This window comes from Abramis brama (assembly GCF_963993115.1).
Source record: "Abramis brama genome assembly, chromosome: 2".
Taxonomy (NCBI): Eukaryota; Metazoa; Chordata; class Actinopteri; order Cypriniformes; family Leuciscidae; genus Abramis; species Abramis brama.
Window position 1 is genome coordinate 2,795,999 of NC_139964.1, and position 17,189 is coordinate 2,813,187.

At 43.8% G+C, this 17,189-nt stretch overlaps 2 protein-coding genes across 2 annotated transcripts; both read left to right on the forward strand.

Annotated features, from left to right (window-relative positions):
• The first annotated feature begins 762 nt into the window (after positions 1–762).
• On the forward strand, positions 763–9,774 carry olfm2b (olfactomedin 2b). Its single transcript, XM_084104986.1, has 7 exons — positions 763–1,178; positions 2,790–2,930; positions 3,025–3,180; positions 4,369–4,588; positions 4,727–4,833; positions 6,331–6,445; positions 8,561–9,774. Exons 1-7 carry the CDS (start codon positions 1,038–1,040, stop codon positions 9,139–9,141), a joined length of 1,461 nt encoding a protein of 486 aa, XP_083961112.1. The 5' UTR covers positions 763–1,037; the 3' UTR covers positions 9,142–9,774.
• A 556-nt stretch (positions 9,775–10,330) lies between these two features.
• On the forward strand, positions 10,331–17,116 carry mvb12a (multivesicular body subunit 12A). Its single transcript, XM_084099485.1, has 10 exons — positions 10,331–10,458; positions 11,094–11,189; positions 11,264–11,347; positions 11,963–12,062; positions 12,151–12,280; positions 14,172–14,312; positions 15,584–15,699; positions 15,900–15,958; positions 16,222–16,281; positions 16,511–17,116. The coding sequence occupies exons 2-10, from the start codon at positions 11,094–11,096 to the stop codon at positions 16,571–16,573; spliced, it is 849 nt and encodes a 282-aa protein (XP_083955611.1). The 5' UTR covers positions 10,331–10,458; the 3' UTR covers positions 16,574–17,116.
• The last annotated feature ends 73 nt before the right edge of the window (positions 17,117–17,189 follow it).

Below are 17,189 nucleotides of genomic sequence, written 5' to 3' on the forward strand. Positions count from 1 at the left end.
AAATCATGCTTTTGTAAATCATAATTACAAGAGGATTTACTACAAGATTAACTTAATTCTGAATTGAACTCTGACATAATTGAATTCTGACATAAAAAGTCCAAATCAACTTCAAAACAGTCAGAATTTCAACTTTTTATATCATAATTCTGACTTAAAATGTTGAAATTGTTAAAATTTTAATTGAAATTTTGAATTAAAAAATCCTAATAATGAGATTAAGTTGAAATTCTGACTTAAAAAGTAAAAATTATGACATAAAAAGTTATAATTATGACATACAATGTCAATTTAGATTTAATGTTATAATTTTGACTTTTTAATCTCATAATTATGACTTTGTCAATATGTCAAATTATACTTAGACTGAGTATTACTGTTATTTTTGCATTATTTTCATGCCAGTTAAACGCATTTGCACCTGAAAAGTGATGATGATTCTCGTTAGATTCTCATGACTGTCATACCATTATTATTATTATTTTATGTAAATCAGAATAAACACATAAATAATATATTCTACCACTGTGATTTAATTCATTATTTTGCATTACAGGAATGATTGTGGGATTTCCTGTATCTTTCCTAGGATACACACCTTCCCATCTCTCTCTCTCTCTCTCTCTCTCTCTCTCTCTCTCTCTCTCTCTCTCTCTCTCTCTCTCTCTTCAGAGGCGTGTGTGTTCTGTTGTTCCTCTCTCTCTCTCTCTCTCTCGCTCTCTCTCTCTCTTCAGAGGCGTGTGTGTTCTGTTGTTCCTCTCTCTCTCTATCTCTCTCTCTCTCTTTTCAGAGGCGTGTGTGTTCTGTTGTTCCTCTGTTCTGGTCAGCAGTGGATCAGGTTGTTTGGACTCGACGACTCTTCTTTCAGTCATAATTCTCGTATAATCTGTCAGAGTTTGAGAGTCTCGGATCCGCCTGCACTTTTTGCCTCTTATCCAGATTTGTCCAAACTTTCTTCTGTGACAGCAGGACCGCACTGGCTGTCATCACCGTGACAGGACTAACAGAAGGACTAGCGTGTGTGTGTGTGTGTGAACATGAGCGTTCCTCTGCTGAAGCTCGGTGCGGTTGTGAGCACCATGATCATGGTCTCGAACTGGATGTCCCAGAAGCTGCCGGCGCTGGTGGGTCTCGATCAACACGGCGCTCGACCCGGGACCTCGGAGAAGCTCATCAGCGTACGTACAATTATCACTGTATTTGTGTCTGCTTTATTGTGTGTTTGTGCTTTACTGTCTTTTAGAGTGTGTGTGTGTGTGTGTGTGTGTAACAGAGAACCAGAACAGAGACAAACTCACTGACACACGAACACTCCCACACACACAGTGTGGCACTTCCTCTAAGAACTGGAGATCTGCCACTCACCGTTGGCCAGGACCTGGCATCGCCACGGCAACCTCACAACACCAGCCAGCCAATCAGAGGCAGCAGAAAACACACGCTCAGCACCAGCCAGCCAATCAGAGATGCACAGCAACCTCACAACACCAGCCAGCCAATCAGAGACAGCAGAAAACACACGCTCAGCACCAGCCAGCCAATCAGAGATGCACAGCAACCTCACAACACCAGCCAGCCAATCAGAGGCAGCAGAAAACACACGCTCAGCACCAGCCAGCCAATCAGAGGCAGCAGAAAACACACTCAGCAACAAGTAACCATTATATTGCTATGTAAGTGAGAAATCACAGTAATTTACACCTTACAGGGAATAACTGTTAATTTTATAACGGTAACTTTTCTGAAATGAGTCAGACTGGATGACATGTGGCAGTCTTGGGAGTGAGACACAGCGAGACATGCAGGAATAGTGAGTGTTTTCACACAGGTTTCCCTGTACACTCCCCCGGTCCACCATTGGTCAGTCAGTGAGATGGCCCCGCCCCCAAACACACACGATTGGTTGTGAAAGCATCACAGAGTCACAGTGCTGCACTCTTCAGGAGTTAAACTACCGGTGACTGACTTACAGTGACTAATATTAAACGGACACACCTAAACTAGCATAGCATCTGCACACCTGAACTAGCGTAGCATCTGCACGTCACACACACAGCAGCTTTTCTGCAGAAACTGAATACAAACGCTGATGTGTTCATTAATCAGACTACATTTGTGTTTTAAATTAATTATGGTGTGAAGAGGGTTCGTCCAGTGAAGAGCTTTTACACTGAAGGTCAAACACTGCGAGTGTGTGTGTGTGTCACCATGATGCTGGTCCTCTCTGTGTGGGAGTGTGTTTGTGTTTCATACGCCGCTGTGACACACACATTGAGACTCACAGTAACCGGATCAGAACAGATGGAAAAGGCTCGTCTAATTAAAGAGCCCAGCAGCCTGTGTGTGTGTGTGTGTGTGTGAGTGTGTGTGTGTGTGTGTGTGTGAGTGAGTGAGTGAGTGAGTGAGTGAGTGAGTGAGTGAGTGAGTGAGTGAGTGAGTGAGTGAGTGAGTGAGTGAGTGAGTGAGTGTGTCTGAGTGCAAGTGTGTGAGAGACAGAGAGAGTATGTGCGTGTGAGTGCGTGTTTGTGTGTGTGTGTGTTTTATACAGGAGTGGTTTTATATTTATATTTTCCACAAGTGGTCCTCATTTGATCTCTTTAGAATGCAGACAGGTGCTGTAATTATAAACACAGTGACTTGCACACTCACAGAAGAAAAGCTAAATCCTGCATTGCAAAATAAGGTAGATAACTCCGATTGTTCCGTGAATGTGTGGAGATGATGTTCTAGTGTGTGTGTGTGTGTGTGTGTGTGTGTGTGTGTGTGTGTGTGTGTGTGTGCTCCGTCAGGTGTGGTACCCCGGCGAGGACGAGGGCTGGCAGGTGTTCGGCTCAGTGCAGGACAGGTGTGTTTGCTCCATCATGAGTCCCACTCACAGCGTCTGTGGAGGAGACCCTCGACACGACCATCTGCAGAGGCTCGCCAGTCACGTAAGAATCTAGCAGGGGTCAGAGGTCACACACTCTGGAACACGTCACCTCATCTTCATCTGTGTGTGTGTGTGTGTGTGTGTGTGTGTGGCAGGTGCTGAACGTCTCCCAGGACATGGAGCTCCTGAACCAGCGGACGGCTCAAGATCTTCAGCACCTCAGAGACTCAGAGACGCTGCTGGACGCGCTGGAGACCAGATTAAAAACAGCGCATGACGATCCTCTCAGCCTGACCAGCAAGAGCCTGCAGGTGACACACACTCGACCTCTGACCCCTGAACCAACCCTCACACTCGACCTCTGACCCCTGAACCAACCCTCACACTCCACCTCTGACCCCTGAACCAACCCTCACACTCGACCTCTGACCCCTGAACCAACCCTCACACTCGACCTCTGACCCCTAAACCAACCCTCACACTGACCCCTAAACCAACCCTCACACTCGACCTCTGACCCCTGAACCAACCCTCACACTCCACCTCTGACCCCTGAACCAACCCTCACACTCGACCTCTGACCCCTGAACCAACCCTCACACTCGACCTCTGACCCCTGAACCAACCCTCACACTCCACCTCTGACCCCTAAACCAACCCTCACACTGACCCCTAAACCAACCCTCACACTCGACCTCTGACCCCTGAACCAACCCTCACACTCGACCTCTGAACCCTGAACCAACCCTCACACTCCACCTCTGACCCCTAAACCAACCCTCACACTGACCCCTAAACCAACCCTCACACTCGACCTCTGACCCCTGAACCAACCCTCACACTCGACCTCTGACCTTTAAACCAATCCTCACACAAGCAACCCTCACACTCGACCTCTGACCCCTCAACCAACCCTCACACTCGACCTCTGACCCCTGAACCAACCCTCACACTCCACCTCTGACCCCTAAACCAACCCTCACACTCGACCTCTGACCCCTGAACCAACCCTCACACTCCACCTCTGACCCCTAAACCAACCCTCACACTGACCCCTAAACCAACCCTCACACTCGACCTCTGACCTTTAAACCAACCCTCACACAAGCAACACACACTCGACCTCTGACCCCTAAACCAACCCTCACACTCAATCTCTGACCTTTAAATCAAAACTCACACAAGCAACACACACTCGACCTCTGACCCCTAAACCAACCCTCACACTCGACCTCTGACCCCAGAACCAACCCTCACACTCGACCTCTGAGGTTGTTTGAAATCTTTGCAAATTTATTACAAATAAGAAAATAAACAGTCACATGTACATAAGCATTCACAGCCTTTGCCATGACACTCAAAGCTCAGGTTTGTCCAGTTTCCACTGATCCTCCTTGAGCTGCTTCTGCATCTGGATTGGAGTCCACCTGAGGCACACACCTGTCTATATAAGGTCCCAGAGTTAGCAGTGTGTAACATGTTGTTTGCGTCCTCCACAGGATCTGCGCTGGAGCGTGTCTCAGTGTCGCCCCCTGCGGGCGCTGACGGGCCGGTTGCGGGCGGATTCGGGGCAGCTGGAGTCTCTGAAGGAGGAGTTGGAGAGACTCAAGGACTCTCTGTCCGTCCTGCAGGAACTCTTCACTCTCCGCCACTATCAGCGTCTGCAGGAGCGCTCGTCCGTCCTGCAGCAACACCTGCACACCTGCTCCAGCCAGCTGGGTATCCGCACACACACACTTCACCTGAAGTGACTTACACTGCATGGGTTCATTCATTCCCTGGGGATCGAACCCATGACCTTGCTCTACTTTTACAGAGTGTTTGTGTGTGTGTGTGTGTGTGTGTGTGTGTTGGCAGGTTGTGGCAGGTTGACGGGGATCAGTGCTCCGCTCACCATCAGATCTTCAGGCTCACGCTTCGGATCATGGATGATGGACACCATGATTGACAGTTCAGACAATCGTGTATGTAAAAGATCTGATCCTACACACAACACGTCTGTAGTTTAACCAGACTAGAAAAATATATACAGGTTCCAGGGAAGAATCCTGGTTCCCGATCAATCAGTCCCATTCGATGTTATGTCTGCTCTTCATTCATCGTTCCTGTGTAATCCGAAAGAAATCTGAAAGATTAATGGTCTGGCATCGACTAATGAAGATCGGCCAGCTCGAGGGGCGGCACCAAGCATTACACACTACGACCAATCACAACAAGCCCCATACCTTAGCCACCAGCGGAGCTAACTGGTAGATTAAACTTGCCGTATCTGGTCGGCAAAACAGCAAAAACGCCCTTCTTGCAAAGGAATGATTCGAGCGCCGTCTTCTGTTCCTCTTTTAGATAAAAAGCCAAGTCTAACTCGTTCATTGTAGCGGCCAAAGCCGTTTCAAATAACTACATCCATAGTCATCTTGCAATGTTTACTAATGACTTCACCATCACAGCGCTGTCGTCATCTCGCCTCTGGCCCGCCTATATCAGATAACCCGCTGTGATTGGTGCAGCTCAGATCGAGGGGCATATTTAATGAGCAACATTACTCGACAGTAACTTGCTGAGCAAATTCAACTTGTGCTCTCGCGAGAACTCTGATTTCCAGGGTAGTGTAGTAGAACAAGAGGGTTCCTATACGTGTGTTGGTGTGACGCCGTGTTCCAGTGGGGGTCACGGTTGCTGAGTGTGAGTGTGAGTGCTTCAACATCTAAAGAGCAGTCCCTAAAAGAGTAAACACAGGTGTGACGTCACAGCCTCAGCTGAAGCCTTCACCTAGGCCCAGTGTCGAGACCAAGTCTCCAGCCACTCCCGCAGGGAAGCCATGTAAGAGTGCCACCACACTCACTGCCCCATGGTGTCTGGACGCCTGGCTAGTGCTTACCAGCTCGTCTCGCTGGGTCACTCAGATGATCAGACTCAGCTATGCGATTCAGTCAGGTTCAGCAGCGTCCGCTTTACCTCAGTGGCAGACAACCCTGCGTCTCTATGAAGACCTGACCGCCCTGAACCCACTGAAGGAGGAGGGCTTTCGCATCCTTAACTGTCTAGATGACTGGCTCATACTGGCCCCATCTCAAGATCAGTAATGGTGCTCACGCACCTCAGCCGCTTGGGGCTTTGGGTCAGCGGGCAAAAGAGCAAACTGTCCCCCGTGCCGAGGATCTCTTTTCTGGTATGGAGTTGGACTCGGTCACGAACGAGCGCTCGTGTGCTGGAAGGGGCAGCAGTCGTTGCGTCTTCCATAGGGATCACAATTCATCAGTTCAGTTCAGATTTATCATCAAACGTGACTGACTGATGAGAACGTCTAGGTTACTAATGAGGCGTTACACATTACGTTACATTAGTAACCTGGATGTTCTTCATCTTCATCAAAAAGATCTTGAGTTTTAGCTGTTTTAGCTTATTTTAAAGGTGTGTGTGTGTGTGTGTGTGTGTGTGTGTGTGTGTGTGTGTGTGTGTAGGTGTGGGTGATGGATGGGTATTTGAAGGGCAGGCGTCTGGTGGAGTATCAGTCACTCTATGACTTCGCTAATAGACAGAACTTCATCATCCATCATCTTCCTCACCCGTGGGCAGGTATGATCTATCTATCTATCTATCTATCTATCTATCTATCTATCTACCTCTCTATCTATCTATCTATCTATCTATCTATCTATCTATCTATCTATCTATCTATCTATCTATCTATCTACCTCTCTGTCTATCTGTCTATCTATCTATCTATCTATCTATCTATCTATCTATCTATCTATCTATCTATCTATCTGTCTGTCTGTCTGTCCGTCTATCCATCTATCTATCTATCTATCTATCTATCTATCTATCTATCTATCTATCTATCTATCTATCTACCTCTCTGTCTATCTGTCTGTCTATCTATCTATCTATCTATCTATCTATCTATCTATCTATCTATCTATCTATCTATCTATCTACCTCTCTGTCTATCTATCTATCTACCTCTCTGTCTATCTATCTATCTATCTATCTATCTATCTATCTATCTATCTATCTATCTATCTATCTATCTATCTACCTCTCTGTCTATCTATCTATCTATCTATCTATCTATCTATCTATCTATCTATCTATCTATCTACCTCTCTGTCTGTCTGTCTATCTATCTATCTATCTATCTATCTATCTACCTCTCTGTCTGTCTGTCTACCTGTCTGTCTATCTGTCTATCTGTCTATCTATCTATCTATCTATCTATCTATCTATCTACCTATCTATCTATCTATCTATCTATCTATCTATCTATCTATCTATCTATCTATCTATCTACCTCTCTATCTATCTATCTATCTATCTATCTATCTATCTATCTATCTATCTATCTACCTCTCTGTCTATCTGTCTATCTATCTATCTATCTATCTATCTATCTATCTATCTATCTATCTATCTATCTATCTATCTGTCTGTCTGTCTGTCCGTCTGTCCATCTATCTATCTATCTATCTATCTATCTATCTATCTATCTATCTATCTATCTATCTATCTACCTCTCTGTCTATCTGTCTGTCTATCTATCTATCTATCTATCTATCTATCTATCTATCTATCTATCTACCTCTCTGTCTATCTATCTATCTACCTCTCTGTCTATCTATCTATCTATCTATCTATCTATCTATCTATCTACCTCTCTGTCTATCTGTCTGTCTATCTATCTATCTATCTATCTATCTATCTATCTATCTATCTATCTATCTACCTCTCTGTCTATCTATCTATCTACCTCTCTGTCTATCTATCTATCTATCTATCTATCTATCTATCTATCTATCTATCTATCTACCTCTCTGTCTATCTATCTATCTATCTATCTATCTATCTATCTATCTATCTATCTATCTATCTATCTATCTATCTGTCTACCTCTCTGTCTGTCTGTCTATCTATCTATCTATCTATCTATCTATCTATCTATCTACCTCTCTGTCTGTCTGTCTACCTGTCTGTCTATCTGTCTATCTGTCTATCTATCTATCTATCTATCTATCTATCTATCTATCTATCTATCTATCTATCTATCTATCTACCTATCTATCTATCTATCTATCTATCTATCTATCTATCTATCTATCTATCTATCTATCTATCTATCTGTCTACCTCTCTGTCTGTCTGTCTATCTGTCTATCTATCTATCTATCTATCTATCTATCTATCTATCTATCTATCTATCTATCTATCTACCTCTCTGTCTATCTATCTATCTATCTATCTATCTATCTATCTATCTATCTATCTATCTATCTATCTGTCTACCTCTCTGTCTGTCTGTCTATCTGTCTATCTATCTATCTATCTATCTATCTATCTATCTACCTCTCTGTCTGTCTGTCTATCTGTCTATCTATCTATCTATCTATCTATCTACAGTATCTATCTATAATCTGTCTGTCTGTCTAATTCAGGGTTCACCAATCTCGGTCCTGGAGGGCCGCTGTCCTGCAGAGTTTAGCTCCAATCCCAATTAAACACACCTGAACCAGCTAATCAAGGTCTCACTGGCATACTAGAAACTTTCAAACAGGTGTGTTGGAGCTGGTTGGAGCTAAACTCTGCAGGACAGCGGCCCTCCAGGACCGAGATTGGTGAACCCTGGTCTAATTCCATATTTTTTCCTGAATTGTGAGATGTAAACAGTGTTATGTGTGTGTGTGTGTGTGTGTGTCAGGCACGGGTCACGTGGTGTACAACGGCTCCCTGTACTACACCAAACACCACAGTAACGTGTTGATCCGCTATAGCCTGGTGTCGGGTGTGGTCCAGCACCAGCAGCCGCTCCATCAGGCCGGGTTCAACAACACCTTCCCGTACTCGTGGGGCGGCTCCTCCGACATCGACCTCATGGCCGACGAGCTGGGCCTGTGGGCCGTGTACAGCTCCACCCCTCACGCCGGGACTCTGGTGCTGAGCCGGCTCGACCCGCACACGCTCGAGGTCCAGCGCTCCTGGGACACCGGCTTCCCCAAACGCAGCGCCGGCGAGGCCTTCCTCATCTGCGGGACGCTGTACGTCACCGACTCGCACCTGGCCGGAGCCAAGGTCCACTTCAGCTTCCACACGGACACGGCGTCCTACGAGTACACCGACATCCCCTTCCACAACCTGTACTCACACATCTCCATGCTGGACTACAACCCGCGCACACGAGCGCTGTACACCTGGAACAACGGACACCAGGTGCTGTACGAGCTCACGCTGATGCACTTCATCAGGACGGCCCGGGACAGCGACGAACCACACGCTGATTAACACCTGGGGGACCTTGTGTGTTTACCGGGACTCAAGTCACCTGTTTTTTTCTCTCCATTCTGTCACCTGATGGAGTTTTGGTTCCTTCCCAGCATGCAATAGCTGTCATTTCACTGTCTGTTAACTATAGACCTTATGCGCCAGAGAAACAAGCGCAGCCATCTTTAGAGTATTGCCTTTGAACTTCCGTTCCTGCGGTCGCTCTGTGTATCTCTATGGCATCGCTGTCCAGGAGTGATTAGCTGGTGAAGTGGATTTACTTAATGTAAAGTTAACCAAAGTTATCATGAGGACTGTAATGTTTAAAGCAGATGCACTGTCGCCTTTGGCTTTTGGCTTGCTTAATTGGGGACATTTAATTTAATAAAAACAGAAAACTTTGAATGTGTTCTGGTCGTTCATTTGCACGACAGCAGAAATCACTGATATGTCTGATGATTCTGCATGACTGACGCATGTAAAGCTGAGGCCGACGTTTACGTTATCATATTTTACTCTGCTAAAAGTGGAAAAATGCATCTTCAGTTTCTGAAACGTCCTTTGTGGTGGGAAAAAAGTAGAAAATGTTGTGACTTGTACCTTCTGTATGTTCATGTCTGTAAAAATGTAACAAAAAAAATACATGTGTCAGGTGTTCTCATTTTTGGTGTGTATTTATATATCACATATATAGCCTACATTTACATATTTATGAGACAATCAACAAATATGAAACTAGAATATTAATAGCTGTTTCTCTAAATTCCTTTTCCTATTCCTTTGTATTAATTATAGTTTATTTTACCTTTCATTTATTTATTCATTAATGTTAAATGTTATTGTAGTAGTATCATTGAGCTATTGCTATAGTTATTTAAATATTTTAAATTAGATTTGTTTTTGTAGTTTACATTTTCATTTCCTGATTTAAGTGTTTACTCACAATTTTTACAAGATGAAATATTTTAGAACTTGGCATAACTAGAAAATATATCTGTGAAATTTATTGCATGAAGCGTTTATTAATTTGCATGACTTTAGAGATAAAATAAGAAATAGGCTATCTTGATTTTTAGTAGTTTCAACGCTCTTTTATCTTTATTTTGAATAATTTTAAGTCGTCTTGAGGCTCCTTGGCTTAGAAGTCCGCTGAGGAACTGGTTTTAGAAGTGACAATCTCCCCTCTCTGAGCATGCGCAGTCCTCTGTGACGTCGCCGCGGTGCATCATGGGAGTTGCAGTCGTTAGGTTCTTCCTGTTGTTTGACTGAGGGAGTGAGTTGAGTTTAGTTTCACTGTTTTGAATCGAGAATAAACCTCATCATAACCATCGTAATTCCGTAAGTACTGAATTCCGCCTCACGTGTTCATTAAAGTTGCTTACAACCAGGCTAATGTTTAAATGCGGCTGTTAGTGCTGATTATATCGAGAGTTTGAAACTAATGGAACAATAAGATGATCGCGCTGCGTCGAGCTGATAAACCAGTGAAAACAGTATTAAAAGTGTGATTTACTAACAGACGTGAGATAACGTTATACGTCAAGATAAATCATTTTCTTTCTTTCTTTCTTTCTTTCTTTCTTTCTTTCTTTCTTTTCGATGATGGTGAGCTTTTGTTGATGATGATCTTAAATTTACTCATGTTGCTGGAAGTTTGAAGATGTCATAATAATCAGTAATGCTGAGTTCACGCCATTACATATTTACCATAAATAAATACTAAATGTCACGTGACGTTCTACTCGGAGCATCACGTCCTCGACTGGGAATCATGCGTTTCTAAGGCAACACTATCAACAATCTTAAGTGGTCAGGTGGTACAAGTTGGCGTTCTCAGAAAATTAACTTTTTTTTCAAGTTGTAATAAGGAGCTCCCCGAGGACGTGAATGCTTTTTACAAGTTGGAATGTGGTAATTACGACCTGGCGTAGTTGCGTATCATTAATGTAGTCTCATGATGTGTCTGTCTGTAGATGTCTATGTACGATCCGTCGAGCGGCTCCAGCAGGCCCATCACTGCAGTGGCCTGGGCTTCTAACGCCACCACATGCCCCAGTCATTTCAGCCTGGTAACCATGACAACCACTCACACTTTCGGTCACATGGCCATATGATGTCACTAACCACGTGCATGTATGTTTAGATCAGTCAGACGGAAGATGGAGGCTCCGCTAACTTCATCCGGGGGTTTGCAATGAAGTCGGGATACTTCCTGTGTTACACTAAGGTGAGATGCATTACAGGGTCCTATAATGCCCTTTTTCACAAGATGTAAAATAAATCTCTGATGTCCCCAGAGCGTGTGTGTGAATGTTTAGCTCAAAATACCCCACAGATATTTTTTTATAGCATGTTTAAGTTGTCACTTTTTGAGGGCGAGCAAAAACGTGTCATTCTGTGTCTGTCCCTTTAAATGCAAATGAGCTGCTGCTCCCGGCACAGGGGGCGGAGCTTCAAGAGCTTGTGTGTGTGTGTGTGTGTGTTAGCAGCTCCGATTACCTTACACATATGAACTGAAAATTAATAAATAAATGTGAAAAGACGGATGCGACAGCTTTACCTGCTTGACCAGCCTGTTCCCGGGGGCGGGGTTTATGTAAATTTAAGGGTTAGTGATGTCACTAACCCGTGAAGAAGCTCATTGTAGTCCCTACTAGTCGTTTGTTCTGGTCTTTAAAAAGCATTTCTGTAAAAGAACATATCTCCCTTTGCTTTGAACTTTGAGCGTTGTAACTTTATGTTGTTTATGCTCAAACAGCAACATTACACACTAACTAAAGTTAGAGAAGTGAAATCATAATCAACCACCCCTGTCTCGTTCTCGTCTGCCTCCGTCTCGTAGGATCTGTCCGGTGGGATGGTCGTGGCGGATGCGCTGTTGATGTCGGATAAAGAGACGATTCCTCATGGTTACTGTTACATCCCAGAATACCTGGAGCCCAGTAAGACGGTTTACTGGACAGATCTGCTTCTCCTGACCTTCTGACGTGCGGTGGAAGAGTAAACCTGTGTGTGTGTGTGTGTGTGTAGAGGCGTCTGTGGGGAAGAAGAAGCGCATCTGTGTGCGGATGGTTCCAGTGGGCAGCGTTACGATGGCGGTTCTAGATCTCAAACTGACGGCGAAGAACAAGACCATGGTGCAGCAGTACACCTGCCTGGGGTGAGACTCGCTCCATGCTGGCTCGCCACTTTTAAAGGGCCCTATTATGCTATTTTAAAGTTTCCTAATGTTGTTGTGGAGTCTCCTACAACAGGTTTACGTGCATCAAAGGTCAAAAAACTGTTTCATTTCCTCATAATATACATTTGCACATCACCACATTTTCAGTGACTCTCAAACGACTCGTCAGATGAATCAATCTCTCTAAATCCCGCCTTTCCGCAAGCTACTCTGCTCTGATTGGCCAGACAGCTCAGTCTGTTGTGATTGGTCTACTCTGCTCTGATTGGCCAGACAGCTCAGTCTGTTGTGATTGGTCTACTCTGCTCTGATTGGCCTGACAGCTCAGTCTGTTGCGATTGGTCTGCCGCGTACAGCGTGCGCTTCGAAAACAAAAACGCCCATTGCCATAACAACGTCAACTCTGCAAGTCCTGAGGCTTCCTACACCGAAAACTAAACACAGAAATGAACAATGACGTCGATTTGACCATATCAATGTGAGTGCGAGTGCGATGATGAAACACTGGAAGAACTAGTTATTGAACCCGAACCTCTATCACAAGGATGCCGTTTCTCAGTGATACTCTACTCAGTTTGAGGGACATTATGAGATGTTGCAACTGTAATTCCTCTCCATCAGCATTAACACGCGCATGTCCATCAACAAACCCATTATTTTACTTGTACTTATTTATTTACCGAGTATTTTTCTAATTTATTGCGGTGAACGTGAAAACTGTATCAATAACAGTGCACACATTAGCCGAGCTCTAGCGTGAATGACTGATGAAACATAAACGTTGGTAAAACAAATCTTGCTCCATGCGTAATCTTTCCTCAAAGTAGTGAGAACGACAGACGATCTGCATTAATAGACACAGTTATAGGTAATCGTGGCCCACAACTGATTAGCAGAAGTGTTTCAGTAAGACAGTGATAACGTGAGTTAGCCAGTTAGCAGGAGACCTACACAATATACAACACAAAACTTAGTATTTTGAACACCATCTTTCAAGAGCAAGTGGTTTGCGATTCCTGCACTGAACTCTGAGATTTGAGAAGCAGTCGTCAGTGAAATAAAGGGAACACAGCAAGAGTTTAGGATTATACTGCTGTGATACCGTGGTAAAGATGAACTTTAACCTCTGATTCTTCACAGCTGCAGTGTTTGAGGTTCAAGTTTTCCCTGGTGTCTGCGCGCGCAATATGCTAATGTTTCGTCTTGACGTCACCACGAAACGGCTTATGACTCGTTTGAAAATCGATTAATTTCATTGGCTCAGAGTCGACTCTTACTTTTGAAAGACAAAACGGTGCGCTTTCAGATTTAAAACTTTGCAGGATGTCATTCACTCAGAGCTGTTACACACTACATGAAAGGACATTCTCAAAAATCCATAATTGGGGCCCTTTAATATCAGACCTTTCATCATAAGTTTCTTATATCAGACGCTAGTGCTGGGCGGTGTTCCGGTTTATTGTTGTTATGGTATGAATTTTTAATATGTCGCTTTAACAGTGTTGGGATCATTTAAAGTAGCGTTTATGAGCCGTTACCGTGGAAACCGCGGTTTCTGCGCTCCTACAGCGCCTCCTGCTGGTGCTCTTTATAAACACTGCAAACCTGTATTAATAGTAGTGTGGAGTTGTTCTACAATATTCACTCATGACAGTAAAATAGGGCATTCTGAGTCAATCTACTGCAGTATCTCCTCTCTCACTCAGTAGAACATGTGCTTAACACCCAGTCATGCTTGAAAAAACGCCATATACCGTGAAACTGGTATAATTTTGAAAAATACAGTGATATAAATGTTTGTTTATACCGCCCAGCACTATCAGACGCTCCATTCTCCCGTTAAGTGTTTGTTTGTCTGTGTGTGTGTCAGGGACATGAATGGCTTCGTGGTGTGGTGTCTGAAGGGCCCGTTCTCCAGCCCGATGCCTCAGGCCAAGCCTCGCAGTGTCAGTCTGGACCTGCGCAGTCTCTCCCTGGACGGCCCCGGACCCCCCCAGCCACTCAAACCCAGGTACCACCACATCAGCGAGAACACTGGAGTCTGTTGGTGAGGCGTGTGAGACTCCAGTGTTTGCGTGATTTGACTGCTAAATCAGGCTGATGCAAATCAGCTATGTGTGTGGAGAGCAGCGTGTAGAGTCAGAATCCGCACCTGCTCTCTGCCACTGCATCTTTACTGTGTTCTATGTTTGATCTCACTGTAGTCTAGTGCTGACTGAAGAGCTGCAGCCTTACGGTCTTCACGCTGGTTGCTAGGGTGTTGCTATGAGGTTTCTAGGGTGTTTAGGGTTGTGGTTAGGGCGTTGATGTGTAGTTTCTAGATAATTCAGGGTGGTTGCAAGGGTGTTGTTATGTGGGTTTTAGGGTGATTGATAGGGTATTGCTGTGTAGTTTCTAGATAATTCAGGGTGTTGCTAGGGTGTTGTTATGTGGGTTTTAGGGTGATTGATAGGGTATTGCTGTGTAGTTTCTAGGATGTTCAGGTTGGTTGCTAGGGTATTGCTATGTGGGTTTTTGGGTGATTGGTAGGGTGCTGCTGTGTAGTTTCTAGATAATTCAGGGTGTTGCTAGGGCGTTTCTAGGGTGTTGTTATGTGGGTTTTAGGGTGATTGATAGGGTGTTGCGGTTCTAGATAATTTAGATAATTCAGGTTGGTTGCTAGGGTATTGCTGTGTAGTTTCTAGATAATTCAGGGTGTTGCTAGGGTGTTTCTAGGGTGTTGTTATGTGGGTTTTAGGGTGATTGATAGGTTGTTGCGGTTCTAGATAATTTAGATAATTCAGGCTGGTTGCTAGGGTATTGCTATGTGGGTTTTTGGGTGATTGGTAGGGTGTTGCTGTGTAGTTTCTAGATAATTCAGGGTGTTGCTAGGGTGTTGTTATGTGGGTTTTAGGGTGATTGATAGGGTGTTGCGGTTCTAGATAATTTAGATAATTCAGGCTGGTTGCTAGGGTATTGCTGTGTAGTTTCTAGATAATTCAGGGTGTTGCTAGGGTGTTTCTAGGGTGTTGTTATGTGGGTTTTAGGGTGATTGATAGGGTGTTGTGGTTCTAGATAATTTAGATAATTCAGGCTGGTTGCTAGGGTATTGCTATGTGGGTTTTTGGGTGATTGGTAGGGTGTTGCTGTGTAGTTTCTAGATAATTCAGGGTGTTGCTAGGGTGTTGTTATGTGGGTTTTAGGGTGATTGATAGGGTATTGCTGTGTAGGTTCTAGAGTGTTTAGGCTGTTGCTATGTGGTTCCTTGGGTGGTTTTCTCCCTCTGACTGTCTATCTCCATAGCAACGCTCCCGATATCCCACCGAAAGTCAGCCGTCGCCGCAGTAAGCTGGACATGAGCAAGCCGACAGAGGGAGTGTATGACAGCGGTAACCATAGCAACATCTATGGTATCACAGGTACAGCAACAGGCAAACTTACTTCATCATCCTTCCGATCTGTTTCCTCTATACTGTATATATCATCACATACACATCATGCATTATCATTCTTGAAGTCACTAATAATGGTTCATCATTCGTACTTAGATTTCCTAATATAAATCACATGTGGTACGAGTAAAAACACGTCAGTCACTCTTGTTTGTCTGTTCTCTCAGCGATGGATGGTGTTCCTTTCACTCTACACCCCAAGTTTGAGTCTCAGTCAAACACAAAGGTCAGAGGTCACTGCATCACTCATTTACATGCAATCATCTGGTCATTATGGCACAGTAAACAGTAAAAATGTACAGGAAATGATTTTATTTATATGTAAATTACTTTATTATGTGAGGAGAAAGAGATCCTGAAAAACAATATTATACATGCATACATCTCTGACCACGGCATGCTTTCATTAACCAATCATAATCAAGTGACCAACAACAGCTTGCTGAACTGTGATGTTTGTGTGTGTGTGTGTGTGTGTGTGTGTGTCAGGTGTCTGTGATCACACTGAGTGACATCCGAATCAAATCGGTGCAGGACATCGAGAATGAGGTGAGGTCCTGTGCAACACTTCATTGAGTTCATCATTCTGATAATAAGACAATAATTACTAATAATTATTAATAATTATTCTCATTGTACGATTGTAGCACATGATCTTAAACCAATGCAGAGATGTTTGTCTCTGGCTCTGCTGAGGACTTTTATTTTGAAGCCTGAGTGTGTGTTGGTGTATTTGTGTGTGGCTGAGCAGAAGTGAACCTCAGATGTTTCTCTGCAGTATAACTACACGTTTGCAGTGGAGGAACAGGCAGCGAAGAGAATCCGTCCGTCGGTGTCCTGAACGCTTCCCTTCTTCAGATCATATCCGTTTCTTCATATCAGCTCTGATCTATGCAATCACACCGTGAAATTATGGTTCTTTCTGGTTTTATGATCAAGTCTTTCTCACACTTTGGGTTCTGGCTGTTCTCGTTCTCTGTTTCTTGTCTGGGTTTGTTAAACATGAAGGATTTTCTGCATGCAAACACATTATGTAGATGTGTTTGTGTATGTTACAGCTTCGTGTGTTTCTGCGAAACACTAACAAGCGAATCAAAGTGCATCTCGACAGAGATATGTTATATTATGAGGCCAGAATGATTTGGGATTTTGGGCTGTAGTTTCGTATTTAAACAGTGTATTTACACTTCTTTATTTATCTCATAAAGTGTACGTTTAAGAAATGTGGGGACCAAAAATGCTCTTGTATTCTCTGAATCACTCTTTTGTCTGTTTAAATGCTCTTTTATATATCAGATGGTGCTCTGTGAGATAGTCTTTTTACTTGCTCTGCTGAAATTCTGTCTATTTTGTGGAATTTTAATAAAAATTATTTATAAAATCAGATTTTGGCTGAATACACTTGCAGGTTTACACTAAGGAAATTAAATGTTAAGTCGTTTTCTGTACAAATTTTA

What these genes read in the sequence shown, in the direction of transcription:
- olfm2b (XM_084104986.1), top strand. Translation starts at nt 1,038, where the DNA reads ATGAGCGTTCCTCTGCTGAAGCTCGGTGCGGTTGTGAGCACCATGATC. An exon ending in CCTCGGAGAAGCTCATCAGC is followed by an intron (nt 1,179 to 2,789) that starts GTACGTACAATT and finishes GTGCTCCGTCAG; the next exon opens with GTGTGGTACCCCGGCGAGGA. An exon ending in TTGACAGTTCAGACAATCGT is followed by an intron (nt 4,834 to 6,330) that starts GTATGTAAAAGA and finishes GTGTGTGTGTAG; the next exon opens with GTGTGGGTGATGGATGGGTA.
- mvb12a (XM_084099485.1), top strand. Translation starts at nt 11,094, where the DNA reads ATGTCTATGTACGATCCGTCGAGCGGCTCCAGCAGGCCCATCACTGCA. An exon ending in GCCCCAGTCATTTCAGCCTG is followed by an intron (nt 11,190 to 11,263) that starts GTAACCATGACA and finishes ATGTATGTTTAG; the next exon opens with ATCAGTCAGACGGAAGATGG. An exon ending in AGTCTCAGTCAAACACAAAG is followed by an intron (nt 15,959 to 16,221) that starts GTCAGAGGTCAC and finishes TGTGTGTGTCAG; the next exon opens with GTGTCTGTGATCACACTGAG.